Source organism: Pinus tabuliformis, chromosome 3_2 (genome assembly GCF_031772625.1).
Source record: "Pinus tabuliformis cultivar Carrire ecotype Pingquan chromosome 3_2, CPIR1, whole genome shotgun sequence".
Lineage (NCBI taxonomy): Eukaryota > Viridiplantae > Streptophyta > Pinopsida > Pinales > Pinaceae > Pinus > Pinus tabuliformis.
The window spans coordinates 681,693,991-681,712,280 of NC_142302.1; the positions used below are offsets into that span (position 1 = coordinate 681,693,991).

Sequence of the window (18,290 nt, forward strand, 5' to 3'; positions counted from 1 at the left end):
CAAAGGATATGCATAGGTTAAAGGAATTGATTTTGAAGAAACATTTGCTCTTGTTGCTAGAAAGATCAAAGTTTATCAAATGGATGTGAAATAAACATTTCTAAATGGAGAATTAGAAGAAGAAGTATATATAAAACAACCTGAGGGGTTTTTTCTCACTAACAAGAAAGATTATGTTTGCAGATTAAAAAAGGCGCTGTATGGTCTCAAACAAGTACCTAGAGCATGGTATGTCCATCTTGACAAGTATTTGCAACAACAAGGATTCAAGAAGGAAGTGTGGATAGCAACATTTATGTAAGGATTGAACATGATAGTCTGAAGATTATTGAAGTATATGTGGATGATATAATATTTTGGAGTAATGATAACATGTTAAGTAAAAAGTTTGCTACAAATATGTAGAGTGAGTTCGAGATGTCACTACTTGGTGAGTTGACATAATTTTTGGGACTTCAGATATCTCAACAAGACAAGGGAATATTTATCTGTCAAACCAAATATATCAAGGAAATGTTGAAGAGATTTCAAATGGAATATTGCAAGCCAGTTCTCACCCCAATGACGACAAGTCGCAACTTGAGCATAGATGACTCATCCAAAGATGTGGATCATAGGATGTATAGATCTATGACTGGTATTCTTCTATATGTAACAGCTTCTAGGCCAGATGTGATGCAGGGAGTTGGCAAGCTGCAAGATTCCAAGCAGCACCAAAGGAATCCCATGTCATTGCAGTAAAAAGAATTTTTGATATCTTAAGGGCACGACAGAATAAGGACTATGGTATCCTAAAGGAAATTAGCTAACCATCGAAGCTTATACCGATGCATATTGGGAAGGAAATGTTGATGATCGTAAGAGAACTAGTGGAGCAGCCTTCTACCTAGGTGGTTGTCTTGTTTCGTCGTCGAGCAAGAAACAATCTTCAATCTCATTATCCATGGTGGAAGCATAATACATAGCAACAACAACTTGTTGTACCCAATTCCTCTAGATGAAACAAACATTGCACGATCTTCAAGTGAGTTTGATGAGCCCATTCCAATCTTTTGGCATAACACTAGTGCCATTAGTATCTCAAAGAATCTTGTGATGCATTCAAAAATGAAACACATTCCAATCAAGTACCATTTTGTTAGAGAACAGGTAGCTGAAAAAAAACATCAAGGTTGAATACATTGGGATGAAAGAACAAATCGATGACATCTTTACTAAACCTTTACCACATGAGGCATTTGAGTATATTCGCCAAAAGCTTGGGATTCTCCCACGTTCCCATTAGACTATTCTTTTATCTAGTCAAGACGAAAGGGAGAGTTTAGGCAGATTACAGGTCTGCAGGAGAGGCAACTTGACATGGGGAGTTACCCTTTTCTATTATTTTCAAAGGGGGGAGAAAGTGTTAGGAAGGTTAGAAGCATGATGTTAGGGGGATTTATTATCACATGGAGAGTACTTGTGTTGCCATCAATGCCAAAGGGGAAGATTGTTGATAGGTGGTTGTCATTGATGTCAACCCGAGCAACACCAGGAGCTACCTCGATCTTCCATGGAAAATTTGACATGGAAATTCATGGAATCTCATGTCAATATCCTTCTAGATAGATTCTCCTCGACGAGATGTTTTCATTGATATATGGTATGCCTCGTGGTTCCTCTTGGTTTGAGAGAAAATTGAGATTGAAGTTGAAGACCCAGTTTTGTGGGCTAAAACCCTAGGGGGAGAGACATGACACCTTATTCACCAACGGTTGTCAATATATGACAAGGATTCTCACTGTAATCTCACCACGTGTAAGTTGAATAACTTGAAAATCCAAAGATAGCAAACCAATCACTGACTTCACACTCGGATAGGATCATATGCACTAAGAAAATCATTGGTTTGCTTGCAATTAACATCAAATTTATTAAGAGTTATTAAGGGTATGTCACTAATAAGAAATAATTTAAGTCAATAAGTATTAATACAAATATTTGGAAGAATATTAAAATGATTCACTTACCTTAGAATAAAAAGACACATATTTTAAAATATTTAACATTCTAAAATATTATGAATTACTCCTGTAACATACATTAAGAAGCCATCCTTAACATCGACAGATCAAATAATCATGGTTTATTGTCACATAAGGAAGTTATGTCTCCTACAAACAAGGAGCCCTATCCAACATCTAATTAAGAATCTTATACTATATATATGTTGTGAAACTTTGGCATAGTGCAGATCATGCACTTGAACGATTATCTTGAGAAAAGGACATTTGAAATTTTCGGTCACCTTAAAGGAGTAGCACGCAAGTATCTAAAGGAGATTTTATCGTTGGGTTTTGTGTGCTTGGTGGTTCACATTTATTGCAGACCTGTCCATTAGAGGAAGAGTAAATCTTTTGTTGAAGGATATGGATTTTTGACACAATATTTTGGACATGTGCTGGAAACATTAATCCATACCAGCGAGTTGACCTTGTTGTAGCTTTTTATACTATAGAACAATAAAGGGTCTGAGGAATAGCAAAGGCACTATTCACAAATCAACACCTTGCAGCCACCATATCCATACCTGAGGAAAAGCGAGTTTATTTTTGAAGAAATATTCTCTTCCATGAGTTGCAAATTCAAACATGTTTTAAGGATTATATTGCAGACATATGACTCGTAGTTTCATCATAGAAAAGTAAACTCTTTTATATAGCTCTCGGCCCTTAATTATGGTACCATTTTTGAATCACCGAAGGTCATTGGACAACAAAAGGGTTGGAAGGTTGCTACAGGACTGCAAATAAAAGTCTTGGTCTACCTTTTAAGGACTAGCATTGAGAAGTTTGTCTAGAACAATTATAACAAGACTGCAAGTGAAGTCTCAGACAAGACTACTGGACTAGTAAAGTGTTTCAAGGCTTCAACTGAGTTATGTTTTGAAGGTTTTGTTGAGGTTAATTGATCTAGAACTATGATTATCTTCTTTGATAAGGTTTGTAGTACATGCTTAGGCTTGTATCTAAATATGTTAAGGTTTGATTTTAAGTATTAAAGGGTTGTGCACTAAGCTTGATTAGGGTCTACATAAGATGTGTAATTAAAGGTTATTAGAACTCTTGTATAGTTTTCGCAGTTTGTGGTAAGGTCTAGGTAGAATTGAAAGCATTCATTAGGTCTGTCACATTTTGAATCATTCAATTTTGTACATTCATTATTTTACATTCACACTTGTTTTGTAGGAAAAGGTAAGTGAAGGGTACTTTGTTTTGCTTCGGTATTGGGTTTCATTTGAGCAATTTGCATGCAGGTAGAAGAAGATTCAAGGACAACACCAAGCAAGCATTCAAGAGTCTAAAGTGTCAAATCAATATCTCTTAAAGGAAGCATTGCAACGGGACATTCTTTGAAGACATTGCAACCATCATCAACTGTTGTCTATAAATTGTGAAGCAATGTCAAAGTCAAAAGTCAAATCATTGTAACTAAGGGAATTACCTCTAGTACGAGAGCCCACTTTGTAAAAGGGTCAAATTGCCTAGAGATGTAAAGGTATTATTGGGGAGAGTCTATTCTATTGTCAAGTTTGTTGGGATAAGGGTAGGTCCTAGTATTGTCTATCATTTATTGAAAATTATTGTAACGTGGCTCATTGTCCCTGGTACAAGAGTCCACATATTTTATCTATTTTTATCTTTATAGGGTGGTAGGGTGGTGCTAGGTTGGTGAATGAAGTCACCTTCAGGTTGGGGCCTGTAAACACTTCAGGGTGTTAGGGTGATGCTAGGGTGAGTTGTGGCTCACTTGGGTGTTGGAGCATCCTTTCAGCTAACTACTGATAAAACCAGGGCGTTAGGGCGTCCTTCTAGTGGGAGCTGGAGAAGAATGTTTTTCTAGAGTTCTAAGAAGTTGTAGCTTTCTTTTCAGTTGGGGCTGAAGATTAAAGAACTTATTAGAAAAGCTTTCGGTGGTTTTTTACCCGGAGAGGGTTTTCCACTTAAAAATCTTATGCCTATTGTCTCTATTTTGCATTTTTGTTTACTGCTTTTACTGAACAACAATAATAATAATTGAAGATTAACTAATGCTCTGAAAAAGGTTAATAAATTGCTAATTGCTAAGAAACACTGGTTCACCCCCCCCCCCTCTCAGTATTTCCAACACCATTTGGTTATAAGCAAATCAAATCTATTACAAATCCTCACATTGATCATAAACCCAAAATTTGGTCCAAAAATGAAGCCTCACACAACCTGAGAGGACACTGACCATCTTAACATACACTGGAAATACCAAGATAGAGAAATTATTTTGTTTCAACTTTCGACATATATATATATATCTATATATATATATATATATATATAATTTCTATTTTAATATTATGTATTACAATGTTAAGAACTAATTTAGTTATTACTAATGAAAAGTGAATGTTTTATTTAAAAATAATTAACAATTTCATATATTAAATAATATTATTATATAACCAAGCAAAAGAAAAATACAATTTACAATTTGCATGTCGCATATACAATTTACATTTTGAATCTGAGGCAAAGTTGAAATTTCCACCTTATGTGTAGCTCAGTCTTCAGCCAAAGAAACAATAATAGAAAATCTATGCACTTTGTACAAATATTTAAATTGTTAAATGGAGTTAGAGGAGGAACGATTCAGCCAAAATTAGAGGTGGGCTAAGTTTGGAAAAAGGACCTACATGTGCACCAACATTTAATTTCTACTATAGTCAAAAACTGAAACGATCTTAGCCATCCAAGGAGACTCAATCCCAGCCTTTCGTGGGACTGGTGGGCCCAAGTCGATTTCTAAGAGGGAAAAAGGGCACTCACTTGGTTTGTTCATGCACTAGAGACTTGGTGGCTAAAGGCAGCAAGAAGAGAACACTTCAAGCTAAGGGGTTTCAACAAACTTGAGCTTCAGATCAACACAGATTAAGGGAGAAAGAGAGGCATACAAGCCTCAAATCTTACCCCTCATCCATTATACTTCAGACAAGTCATATTCAAGGCGCCAAAGGGGTCGTATACATGCCATATTTAGTTGTACAGAATTGTACAGTGCATATGATGACAAGGTCGTGAGGCTAAGTGAGGGTGGCTCAGCGTGTTGAGAAATTTGCATAGCCAAAGGGAAGTTTCCCTTTCTTTGTAATATTTTTCTCAGCATTACTTTTGTTGACGCAGCCTAATAAAAGCCACCAAATTTGTAGGTTTTCCCCATTTTGGGGTTTCTTGCATAAAATTTGTTGTGTAGAATTTTATGGTGTGTTTGTCTTCATTTGTTCCTTATTTTTTGTTGCATGTTAGTTAGAAAACTTGGTATATTCGTGGATTGAAGATAAACTTCAATTTTCAACTCTTTAGTTAGCATAGCTAAGAGATTAGTCGATGAGTTTTTAGAAATCTAATACAAATGAATCGGTGGATATTAAACCAAATCAATATTTGGCCTAATAATAATTTGGAACTCAATCATAGGGTAAAATATTTTTTTTGGAAAACCTCAATACAATTGTTGGAAGAGATTTCATTTAAATTGGAGATCTTTCTCAAATGTCATACATTTTCAAACAAAGAGGATGTGTTCTATTAGATGCATTGTTGTTCTTGGATGTTTATTCTATCCGCTGACTAGGGTGTGAGGCTGAGCGAGGGTGGCTCAACGTGTTGAGAAATTTGCATAGACAAAGGGAAGTTTCCCCTTCTTTGTAATATTTTTCTCAACAATACTTTTGTTGAAGCAGCCTAATAAAAGCCACTAAATTTGTAGGTTTTCCCCATTTTAGGGTTTCTTGCATAAAATTTGTTGTGTATAATTTTATGGTGTGTTTGTCTTCATTTGTTCCTTATTTTTTGTTGCATGTTAGTTAGAAAACTCGGTATATTCGTGGATTGAAGATAAACTTCAATTTTAAACTCTTTAATTGGCATAGCTAAGAGATTAGTCGATGAGTTTTAAGAAATCTAATACAAATGAATCGGTGGATATTAAACCAAATCGATATTTGGCCTAATAATAATTTGGAACTCAATCATAGGGTAAAATAATTTTTTTGGAAAACTTCAATACAATTGTTGGAAGAGATTTCATTTAAATTGGAGATCTTTCTCAAATGTCATACATTTTCAAACAAAGAGGATGTGTTCTAGTAGATGCATTGTTGTTCTTGGATGTTTATTCTATTCACTTAAAGCTTTGATTTTGAAGCAAAAAGGACTTGCTAATGTGCACTTTCACAAACACTTTTACCAGCATTCAATCTTTTAAGAACATTTTTTTGGCTTTAAGAGTTATTGTACCATTCCAAATCAATAAATCGATGTTGCGCAAAAGCCACTTTGCATCTTGTTAGAATCAAGTAATAAATTATTTAAGGCCTTGTTACCCACCAAAATGGGTAACCTCCTAGGAGAAAGCTTTTTCTCCTATTTTGAATAGTCATCTAGCCAGTCACCCTACACATTGCTTGATGATGATGATATGACAGCTTCACCATTTTCCCCAGTCATTACACCTCTCACCATCTGGCATTTCTCTTGAATGAAGGTGAGCTACCACTCAACAGGTACTTAATGTTTTGGGCATTTAGTATGGATAAAAGGAAATTCTAGATGATTTATTGATCTTGACTATAAGTTTATTCTCTCACCTTTTTGAATTTGTAACTATGGTTCGTCTTCATAATGTATATTTGGTCACTTGATATATTTGTATTTATCATTCTAAAGCATATTTTAAATGCTAGAGTCAAAAGAAAATTTATTTTGAGTAAAAGTCCCATTGCAACATTTTAAAGAAGAAAATTTGAATTTTTGAAATGTATTTTTTTGCCCCATAAATTGTAAAGTTAGCCTCCCTCCAAGTCAAGTTGGCCTTGGCTAAAGACACACTCATTCAACCATGACAAACTACTATATAAAGGCAGTTCGACCTCCTCCACTTGGGCATTCACATTCTCTCACACAAGACAAGTTATGGGCAAGCAAGTGAATGACAAGAAGGATGAATATGACAAATAGAAGGACTAATTGACTCTCTCTTGCAACTTGCAGAGGTGGATTGGCTCTTCTCTCATTATTTGCAGTTTTTCTCGGCATTCTGTTGCGGGGGCTGAAATTTTGGGCAACTAGAGGGGTCGAAATTTTTGGGGTGACTAGCAATTGCAGGAGGGTCGAAATTTTGGGTCAAGTAAGGCAGAGCGAATTGCTAGATTAGATTGGGAGGCTTGACTTGGAGGGGAAGACCAGATTTGACCATAGGTCTAGGTGTGTCTCTCATTGAACAAGAAGAATTTCTCTATTGAAAAGGTCGTTGGGTTTTTCCCTTTGGTGGGAATTCCCAGGGTTAATCTCGTCTTCTTTTGTACATTGTGATCTCTATTGTTCTTTATGGTTGAATGAAGTATAAATGTTAAATGATATATATCATTTAATAATTTATGAAGTATAATTGTTAAATGACATATTGGAATAAAGTAAAAGAAGAAATTCATCAAAAGAAATTATCAGAATTTCAAAATTATTGTGTTAATCTCTATTGCACTTAGAAAATCAACATGGTAGCAAAGCTTCGATGATCCTTGCAAAAAATCTAGAGAGCATGTTATTGAAATCCTTGTAGATTGGCATCTATGGCTTCGTCTATGAAATATGAAAACAAGTTAGAGGGAGCATCAAACTTCAGAGCTTGGAAACTGTTAAATTTGGGCATCGTCAAGAAAAATTTCACTGAGGGAAACCCTAAGTCCCCATAAACGAACCCTTTCATCCAAAGAGAAGAATTTTCATTAGTCAAAAGAAAATTCAATTAGACGAAAGATATTATTGTTATTAATATCTTTGGGCAATGAAATTTGAATTTAGATTTAAGAAATTTTTTCTTCCAACAGTTTCAAGTCGGCTTTTCAATAATCAAGTCCAATAGTCCTAAGGGACGAGTCCCCTCAAAGGAATAAATATAAAATGATTCTAACTCTCCCTCATTTGATATATGGATCTTTTCTTCCGAGGAAAAGGCTCGGTAGCTCACACTGGACAAATTGAATAAGAATTTTATGTGGAAAGACTCACATTTACAGGGACTTTCTTTTGATGATGATTTGATCTCTTTGCAATGGCTCATATAGTCCTGAGCCTTTTGGATGTATCTCATAGAGTTCAGAAGGGTTATCATTATAGATCTTATATTACATTAGCTAAATCTCTTTATACATTCGATCTTGTGAGACTGACCTCGCTCTTTGAAATTGTATGACACTCTGCCTCTGCAATAAGTATGGTGGACCGAGTATGTATGGAAATCTCACTATAATGGCTTCATTCTCAGCAGTTATGGTCTCGATCTTAATTGATGGCACAGGTTAATGTATTCACATCACTACAATTAAGTATGGTTTCATATATTAGTTATTATGTATGTATGGTTTTGTTCCTCTACATCGAGGTATATATATAGTATTTGAATTATGGCTCAATAATTCAGATCTTCCTTGCACCTCAATAACATCATTATATGTTTGGTATAATACCTCCAAGTGGCATTTCTACACTTGTTCAATCGACATCTCTCAGTCACAACATTGAATCTTGGCATCGACTCACAATATACATGGTTTGGTATGCGCATAGTTTGGCATGCTATATAGTTGACACTAATTCACATGGTTCCTCTACATTACATATGATTATATATGTCTAGTTCCTCTACAGTTACATGGATGGTTCTCTGTGGTTACAATACAGTTCTTTTTAGTTATATGTATATAATAAATCAATATTGGTAAGGCATCTCAAGCAACATGGGTATATTGCATAACCTTGACAGTTATGACAACATGATCATGACACTAGTGACAATATGATGATGATGACAGTGATGGAAGGGCAGATCCTTGACAGAGATGTATGGCCTGATGTCGAGGTCGTGATATGTACACTGCTCTTGTGACATCATGATATGGTATGTTGTTAAATTGACTCTAGGAGGTTCAACTTGATTGATGATGAATGGCTTAAGATTTATGTATTTTTTATCTCAATTGAAAAATTAATGAAATCTAATAGAAGAAGAAGATTTGATTGTGGGTTTCCCCCTTATTGGTTTTTTCCCTAGTCTCAGTCCAAATTCTGGTGTCTCTTTGTGTGCATGCTTTTCTTCTTATGTTCCTTTTATTGTTCCGATACATTACTGATGATGTTGTTCTTTCTACATAACTACATATGATGTTATAATGTTGTGGCATGAATTCAATGTGTAAATGATATAATGAAATTATCTTAAGTAAAGAAAAATACAGGCCTAAGATAAAATTAACAAGGAATCAGAGTTGAGCTGAAGAAAAGTCATGGATATCACCCCTATGAAAACATTGTTTATGAAAGCAAGCGAAGATGGTGAAGACCTAAAGAATGATAAGGTTTGAAGGAAACCCTAAGCAACCTTGTTCTAGTAAGAGGAGCCAAGGCTTGGTAAATAACATGAGATTAGGGTTTCAGAGAAATTGTTAAGGCATAACATGAGATTAGGGTTTGAAAGAAACCTTTGAATTATGAAAGAATGGTTTGGATATGATTAGCTCGCACAGATCTGAAGTTGGTTTGCAAATTCATTTATGGAAGACTGAAATTGCATGGTCCGAGCTCGCACAAGCAAAGAGAAGAATTTTGCTTATGGCTGTAGGGTTGGAACGTAGAATTCTTGGTTGTAGCTGCACCCTTGATAGGATGCTTTGTGCAGCTAGAGAGCTACAATTGCACTCATGATCACTAGCTTTGTGTTGTTGTGACCTAAGATAGTTTTGATAGTTGACCATTGGCTTTAATCATTGACCAAAAGCTTGAAAACGCTTATATGGATCAGATCTTTCTATTGGGCTTATCTCTTGGATATTTTTTATTTGGTTAAGTCTCTTGAAGATTTAGCGTAACCCTAGATAGGCTAGTCTCACTCCTAGAGATAGAATGATCATTGGACTTGGCTGGATATTGGCTATGAAGGCATCTTCTCTTTTGATGATATATGTGATATATAATTGATGACCTATGGAACCTCATGATACAGATTCTGCTAAAGGCAACATTACCTTATGGATGATGGACAGTAATGACTCTTGGAGGTTGGATCAAGATGGAGTTGATCACTTCCTTCAATCCTCGTTAAAGATAAGTAACTTCTAGATTTATGTTGTTTCTTTATAACACTACTCTTATTTAGATTTATCAAGGAAAGTTATAGTAAGATCCTGGACCCTGATCACACACCAGGTAGGGTGGAGTGAGGTCCTTCCATCATCTAGACTTGATCACTAACTAGGGAGGGGTTGAGTGAGGTCTTGGCCCAGTGTGCTCACCAAGAAGGGTGAGTGAGTGCATGATAGTTGATGCTCTCGACATTTTGACCTACCGAGAGGCCATGGATTTGAGGATCAATCACTCTGGATGAGTGAGTCCTTATGTGTTGATGACATTGCCATGGATTTGGTATCGCCCCCGATATGGCCACTAGTAAATGTTGATGATAGATGATGATGTTGGCGATGATTTATAACTTTTTTTAGAGAAATTTTTCAACTTGAGAGCACCTATGACGGTGATTATGAATACCTCCCTAGTTAAGAGGGTGTGTTGAATTTGTAACTATGGTTAGTCTTCATAATGTATATTTGGTCACTTGATGTATTTGTATCTGTCATTGTAAAGCATATTTAAATGTTAGAGTCAAAAGAAAATTTATTTCGAGTCAAAGTCTAATTATAACTTTTTAAAGAAGAAAAATAACATTTCTAAAATGCAATTTTTGGGTCCAAAAATTGTCAAGTCAGTGTCCCTCCAAGTCAACATGTCCCTAGCTAAAGACACCCATTTGGCCATGAAAAACTACTATATAAAGGCAATTCGACCTCCTCCACTTGGGCATTCACATTCTCTCACATAAGAAAAGTTATAGGCAAGCAAGTGCAGGATAAGAATGACAAATAGGATGATTTGACTCTCTCTTCTCTCTATTGCAACTAGCATGTGTGGATTGGCTCTTCTCTCTTTGGTTCGCAGTTTTTTTGGGGACTCTCTTGCAAGGCGCGAAATTTTGGGAAACTACAAGGGCCGAAATTTCTAGGGTGACTGGTAATTTCAGGAGGGCCAGAATTTCTTTATTGAAAAGGTTGTTTTCCCAAGGTAAATATTGTCTTCTTTTGTGTATTGTGATCTCTATTGTTCTTTATGGTTGAATTTATGAAGTACAATTGTTGAACGATATATTGGAAAAAAGTCAAAGAACTACATCAAAAGTAATTATCATAATTTTAGAAATATTGTGTAATCTCTATTGCACTTAGAAAATCAACACACCTTACTAGAGGGGTTAAAGATCGCCTACCACTCAACAAGTACTTTAATGATGTGCCACTGGATGAATTTACTTAATGTTTTAGGCATTTAATATGGATAAAAGGGTAATCTAAATGATTGATTGGTCTTGACTGTGAGTTTCTTCTCTCACCTTACCAGAGAGGTTAATCTTCAGACTTAGTCCACTGGGACCTCCCCTAAGACCTTAGGGTTATAGGAGGGTGTTAATTTTAGGCAAAAATGGTATGCTCTATGCTTTAGAGCAATTTTACTTCAATTTCTTTATTAGCCCAATATCAATATTCAAATTAGCAATCACGTCAACATGATAGTAAAACGAAGATAGAACATAAATATAAACTGTAGAAGACAAGCCAAGACAAGAGGACACAAGATGTGGCACCAACCAGGGACAAACCCCAATGTGGGGAAACCCTTGATCAAATCTTATTTTAGTCTTCAATAGTTCAGCGAAGAGAGATAGTACAATTTACAAATTTGATAATTTATAACAGTTGCAAAAGAGCCCTAACTAGAGTAGTCAACGCTGGTGAACATGGCAGATTTGACCCTCAGCAAATCGAACAACTTTGGCCTCCAAACAACAAGATAAAACAACCCTCAAAATAGTGAAATTTAGCCCAGTCAAAGTCTGGTCAAACAGCCCACCTACGGTCAGCGCTAGCTATAGTAAACATTGGTCAATAGTCAACATTGGCCTCGATTTTTATGCCCATAAATGGGGCCTACCCAAACAGAGATAACCCTCACAAAAAAATAGTCAAAGGAGGTCAACGCAGGATGATCAATGCTTGGTCAAACTGTCCAGAAATTCGGTCTCCTGAAATTTTAGACATGTGGAGAGAGAGAGGCCCAGAAATCTGTACCCAATCAACGAGGAGAGAGAGATAGAAGTGTGAAGATGAATATATCCAAATGAGGCTAAGGCATCATGTATTTGTAGCAAACATTGAGGATGAATAGACGTGATTGTTGGGCTTCTGAGCCTACATAAGTTTGCTGGCCAACCTTGAAATTTTTTTCCATAATCAAAATAAATTCATAACTTCGTCTGTACATGTTGGAATCAGATGATATTTGGATCAATCCTACAGCTCTCGAAGAGAGGAATCCAAGAAAAATATCAGTTGTAAAAATAAGATGACCCGTGTGGAGTTTGGCCCTAGTTGCCAATTTTAACACTCCCTCTCAACTAGGGAGAACTCCATCTTCTAATCCATCTGCCAATCTGTATTATCTCTGCCATCAATGCACTGCTCTACTTTTCTGAACTGTGAAGAAGAAGTGATCGAGAATGTATCATACCATTCTCTATTGACCCAAAGTCAGTCCCAATCAAAGGAGAGTGTGTCATACCACTCTTAATCACCCGAAGTCGGTTCCAATCAAAAGAGAGTCTCATTTCACTAGTGGCATCATTGATTTTGTGATTACAAAATCGGGGTTTCAAATCACCTTTTATTACAATTTTTCAACAGCTTATCAAACACCATTTTGGCTAGTGGCATCACTAAGTTTTTGTGACCATAGAATCATAGTTTCATATTATCTCATATACTCAATTTAGTTGGTGGTCCAAAGAATTTTGGCAAGAACCATCACCTAGGGGTTGAAATATTAAGGTTCTCAAATAATACCTTTTAATGATTTCCTAAGGTTTTAACCCCCTCTTTCAACGACTCACTTCAGTAGTTTATGAGAACATTTTTGGCCAATGGCGACACTTAAGCCTTCATTGTGACTATGAAACTAGGGTGTTGGAACATCTCTTTTTCAGAGGATTCTTAGGGTTGAAACCAATCTTCAAGGGTAGTGCATTTTTTCTGGGATTTCCTAGGGTCTAAACCCTTCCTCATGGCACATTGCATATTTTTTGAAGGAAGTTACCTCTCTTTCTCTTGGGTTTATAAGGGCGAAACTTTTAATGACCTTATGATGCTAATTTGGAAGCTTAGGGATAAATTCCCTTTGTCTGGACAACCTTCCTCTCCAGAGAAGCCCCTCTTTTCCCTTGTTGGAAGAATCTAATTTGGTCAAGGAAAAAAATATTTTTAATGAAAAACCCACAAGTTCCCAAAAGTACAAGTCAGCCTAAAGTCATAATTGGGTCTCCAAAGTCACAGATAAGTACACTTCAAGGTCGCTTCATTTGGACATCACATCAACACATCTCTTCTTCTGTCTCCTCTCTTGATTGGTTTGTACAAGTCTGATGCAAGGAGTTTGAGTTCACACATGTGAAGGGAAGAAGTCTAGTTCTGATTTTTTGCATTGATTTTTTCTTTGGGCAGTGATTGACCAAGTTTGACTTAAACATATCTAATTTTTCGAGACCGAATTTCTTAGTGAAGGAACCAAATTTTTTTAGGCATTTTGACTTTGGTTGATCGCAGGTCTATTTATTGAAGTTTGACCGCAAAGATCTAAAATTTGACCACAACTTTCTCGAGATCCTTTGACCCAGTCTTTTTGGGATTGTTTTGACTGAAGTTTGACCAGCAAAAGAGGCCAAGTTTTTTCACTGCTGACCGAGCTCTTTGGAGGTAGTTTGACCATTAACTTATGGACTGGTTAAGGCATCATTGGGTGTTGTTTACTTTGACATACATGGAGAAATTGACTTGTTGACCATATTTGACTTTGAGGGTCATCTTTTGTATAGTCAAAGAGTTGACTTTGACGCTTTTGTGGATGGTTTGGAACGTTGTATCTCTTTGTTGAACATTTGATGATATTCTAATAGCAGAAGAATTTGAAAGGGCTTCTCCCCTTCTAGGGTTTTTCTGTAATCTTTGACCAAATCTTGTGTCTCTTGTTATTGCTCTTGGTTGTCTTCTATTGTACATTGGATGTACTATTCTATCTACAATTTCTCATTGTTGTTGGAAGAATAAATTTATTTAAAAGTGATTGCTAGTTGAAAAAAGAATTGGGCTTCCTCGATGGGGGTGAGAATCGAGGCAAACATGAATGTCGGATCCCATGAGGAATGACAACTGGGCTGGAAAGGTAGGTCGTACCTCCAGGCCCCCTCATACCATGTGAAGGAGGGGATGGTGTGCATGAGCATTATATCTCAAGCGTGTGAACATTTACGACACCTTGGGAGAGGGAAGAGCCAAAAAGTTGATAAGTGGGATGAGGAAGGCGTCGTGACTCCGGTTCACTGCATAGGTGTGGTGGTGGAACTACACATGGCCTCCTGTTTGACAACACGCGAGGCGACGGAGGCGTGACAGAATTGGTGTTTTCTTCATATTTCTCAGGGAAGTATGGTTTGTTGAGCTTAGAGGAGGCCAATTCCAGATTTTTCTTAGGCCAGACAGGGCTGGCCTGGGTTGGCAGGCGTGGTGTGAAGGAAAGTGCTATTTCTTGCTCATTTGGGGCAAGGAGCGTCTCTGTAAAAGCTAGCAATGCATTGGTGAGGGTGGTGTTTGGGACGCATCTTGTTCCTGGAGAATAGTCGCCGTCCTGGTAGTCGATTTTGTGCAATGGAGTGACTGGTGTGGTAGGGAGTGGGGTGATGATGCCAACATTGTTGCCTTAAGCTTGTTTTGGTGTGCAGGAAGGACGATATCCATTGCATCAGACACGACAGTGACCCTAGCATACTTGGGCATAATTGAGCGATGATAGATGTGACCTAATCCTCGTCGAGGTCGGTCTAACCTCCCAAAGCAACCAGGGATAGGGAGGGAGGAGGTCCTCGCACTGGAAACCATGGTGGACGGCAACAGGAATACACAAGGAGGAAGAGGGTCGTGGTGAAGGTTATGGAGAGCGTTGAGGATGGGGTGGCAGACTTTGTGGAGGTTGTCGAGGCAGCCAGAGTCGAGGGAAGTTGAGTCAACATGGTGGGGGGTGAGGCATGAAGACACCCCGCACCAGCAGCAACTTTCGAACTCTCGACTCTCGGAGAGGTGGTGGGCATAAGAGGAGTTAGGCAGCTACAAACGATAGTTGTGGCGATGCCCTAGACCCACTGAGCCTGCACTACTATTGCTTGGATAATTGTCGAGACCTAATTCAATCCTTGGTGGCCCGGGTGGACACGACAGAAAGAGTTAACAGGGAAGAGCATGATGAACTAATGGCTACACTGGAACACGTGCATTATTTCCGATGCTAGGTTAGGGAGTGGGTAGTGGTAGTCTGGAGGGGGCAAAACCAGTTAACGGAGAAAGTGGAATAGATGGAGACTTAGATGGTGCACTTTGAAGGGAACGTTCAGTGCTCCTTCTGTCCTTCGCCTCCTCCAAGAACTGCTCCAAACAACCTAACTTCAGTCACCTCAGATGACTAGTATGTCTTCCGGTTTTCTCTATGTTTGTTTGTTTATTGCAGCCTATGGCCCTCCCGCTTGTCGATACTAGAACTAGCATCCTTTTTGTATTTTTGTCACCTTCTATAGATCATGGTCAACAAATCCAATAGGGGTGAGACCACATGCTTTTTTTGGAAGTCTCAGATGTATATCTTTTTTCAAAATGAATAGAATGTTGACTTGCAAAAAAAGAATTGGGCTAAGTAATTATGCTAGCATAGAATAATGGAAAATTAACATGGATTCATAACTGAGGTGAGGACAAGCCCAAGGAGACAAGAGACTAAAGCAAGCACCTTTGAAGGAATCTATTTGGAATAAGCTACTTGATCAAGATGTATACCTCTTACTTCAAGGATACTGGGAAGTTGGGCAACTCATCAAACTTTGTTACTTGGAAGATTAGGTTGGAAGTGATATTGGATGATAATGGTGTCTTGGAATATGCGGAAGGAAAAGTACCAGAGCCACCAAAAAATGCTCCTATTGTTGCCAAGTCCAAATATAAGAAAGGTGATCTCAAAGCCAAAAAAAATCTTATTGATTCTTTGAAAAATCATTTTCTTACTTATGTTGGAAAAATGAATAAGTATAAGGGCATCTATGATAAGTTGGTTGAGATGTATGAGGTCAACAATTTGAATCACATTCTTTCCTTAAAGAATCAACTGAAGGACATTAAGATGAAGAAGGGGGAATTTGTGCAATCATATATTATTATGAGGATATCCCATCTAAGGGATCAATTACAAACTGGTGCAGAACCCATATCAGATAGAGAGTTGGTGTTCGTTACTCTTCAACACCTTCCTCCTATTTGGGAAACCTTCATCACTACTATCAGAAACAATGATAAGTTCCTGACATTTGATGAGCTCGTTGGAAAGTTCATTAAAGAAGAATTTGGAATGATATCTAGAGGGATAATTCAAAAGCATGAAGAAGGAGATCCCTCTACATTTAATGCACAAGAAAACAAGAGAAAAGGAAGAGGAAGACCATCTGGTTCAAGAAAGTCTGCCTATGAATAAAAGGATTCCAATAGAAGAGGAAGGAGAATTGAATGCTTCAATTGCCACAAACATGGCCATTATGCTTGAGATTGTCCGGAAAAGAGAGACGCTCCAAGATCCCACTTTAACAACAATAGTGGCTTCAACAACAATAGGTTTAATGATAGAAAAGGATGAGATAGAAGAAGAAATGCTTTTGGTGATCATGAAGAAGGCCATCATCCTCAAAAGAGACCAAGGAACTCCAGGTATGGAAATAATGCAGTGGCCACTCAATTTGAATATATTCTTATTTCTACTCTTTCTAGTTCCTCTCCTCCAAATTTGTGAGATAGTTGGTTGGTAGATAGTGGGGCTTCTACACATTTATCTAGGTATCACGAAGTCCTCTCAAATCTGGTTGAGAGGAAGACTAATCTAAAGATCATCCTTAGAAAAAAATCTATGTATCTTGTGAAGGGTTTTGGTTCTATCAAATTTCATTTGGATTATAGGGAAATCATTATGCTTCATGATGTTATGTATGTTTCGGGATTAAAGAAGAACTTGGTATCTATATCTACTTTGGAAGACAAAGGGCTGAGAGTTGCCTCCATAAGAGGAAGGGTCATCACCTGGCCTATGGAATCTCACATGAGGGATGCAATCAACGTGGGATCTAGAATTCAAGGACTCTATAGAGTCGATGGAAGATCGTTGCGAGCAATGGTACATGATAGCAATCATCAAAGTGAGTTATGGCACCAAAGGTTTGCTCATATACATTATGAAGCTCTTCCTAAAGTTAGAAGGATGGTTTCCGGGATGCCTAAAGTTCAAACTAACCATGATGGAGTATGTCTAGGATGTGCTTGTGGAAATAAGTCAAGGGGACTATTCCCCTCCAGAAAAAGCAAGACCAGTGATATTCTATACCTCATCCATTCTTATTTATGTGGTCCCATGTCGGTAAAATATTTGGGTGGCTATCTATACTATATAATCTTTGTGGATGACTTTTCCCACAAGACATGGATATTCAACTTAAAGTGCAAGGACGAAGCATTTGAAATGTTCTAAGAATTCAAGGCACCAATAGAGAATCAAGCATGGAAGAGGATCAAGGTCTTCAAGTCTGACAATGATGGAGAATATATTTCTAATGAGGTCATTAACTTCTACCAAAAGGCTAGAATCAAGAAAGATACCATCACACCCTATAATCCCGAGTAGAATGGTGTGGATGAAAGAGAGAACAAAACTATCATGGAAGTTGCCCAAGCCATGTTGCATGATCAAAAGTTGTCGAAGTTCCTTTGGGGAGAAGACACTAATACAGTGGTCTATGTTCAAAACATGACTCCTTATCAAGCCTTAGGTAACAAGACTCTCGAAGAAGTGTTCACAAGTGTGAAGCCCGATGTTGAACATCTAAGGATATTTGGCTGCACCGTGTATTTTCATGTGTCGAAGGACAAGAGGAACAAGTTGGAAGCCACTGGAAATAAATGTATGTTTGTTGGATATTGTGATAGTTCTAAGGCTTTTAGAATATACGTGTCTGGTCCAAGCAATATTGAGTTTAGCAAGGATGTGACT

The 18,290-nt window shown here is 37.4% G+C and overlaps 1 protein-coding gene across 1 annotated transcript; it reads left to right on the forward strand.

The window, feature by feature from the left end:
- The first annotated feature begins 16,034 nt into the window (after positions 1 to 16,034).
- On the forward strand, positions 16,035 to 16,730 carry LOC149182485 (uncharacterized). The gene has a single exon (XM_089414572.1). The coding sequence runs from the start codon at positions 16,035 to 16,037 to the stop codon at positions 16,728 to 16,730; it is 696 nt and encodes a 231-aa protein (XP_089270698.1).
- Positions 16,731 to 18,290: the final 1,560 nt, after the last annotated feature.

Bases quoted from the DNA above. Each gene is read 5' to 3' on its own strand.
- LOC149182485 (XM_089414572.1), top strand. From the start codon at position 16,035: ATGTATACCTCTTACTTCAAGGATACTGGGAAGTTGGGCAACTCATCA.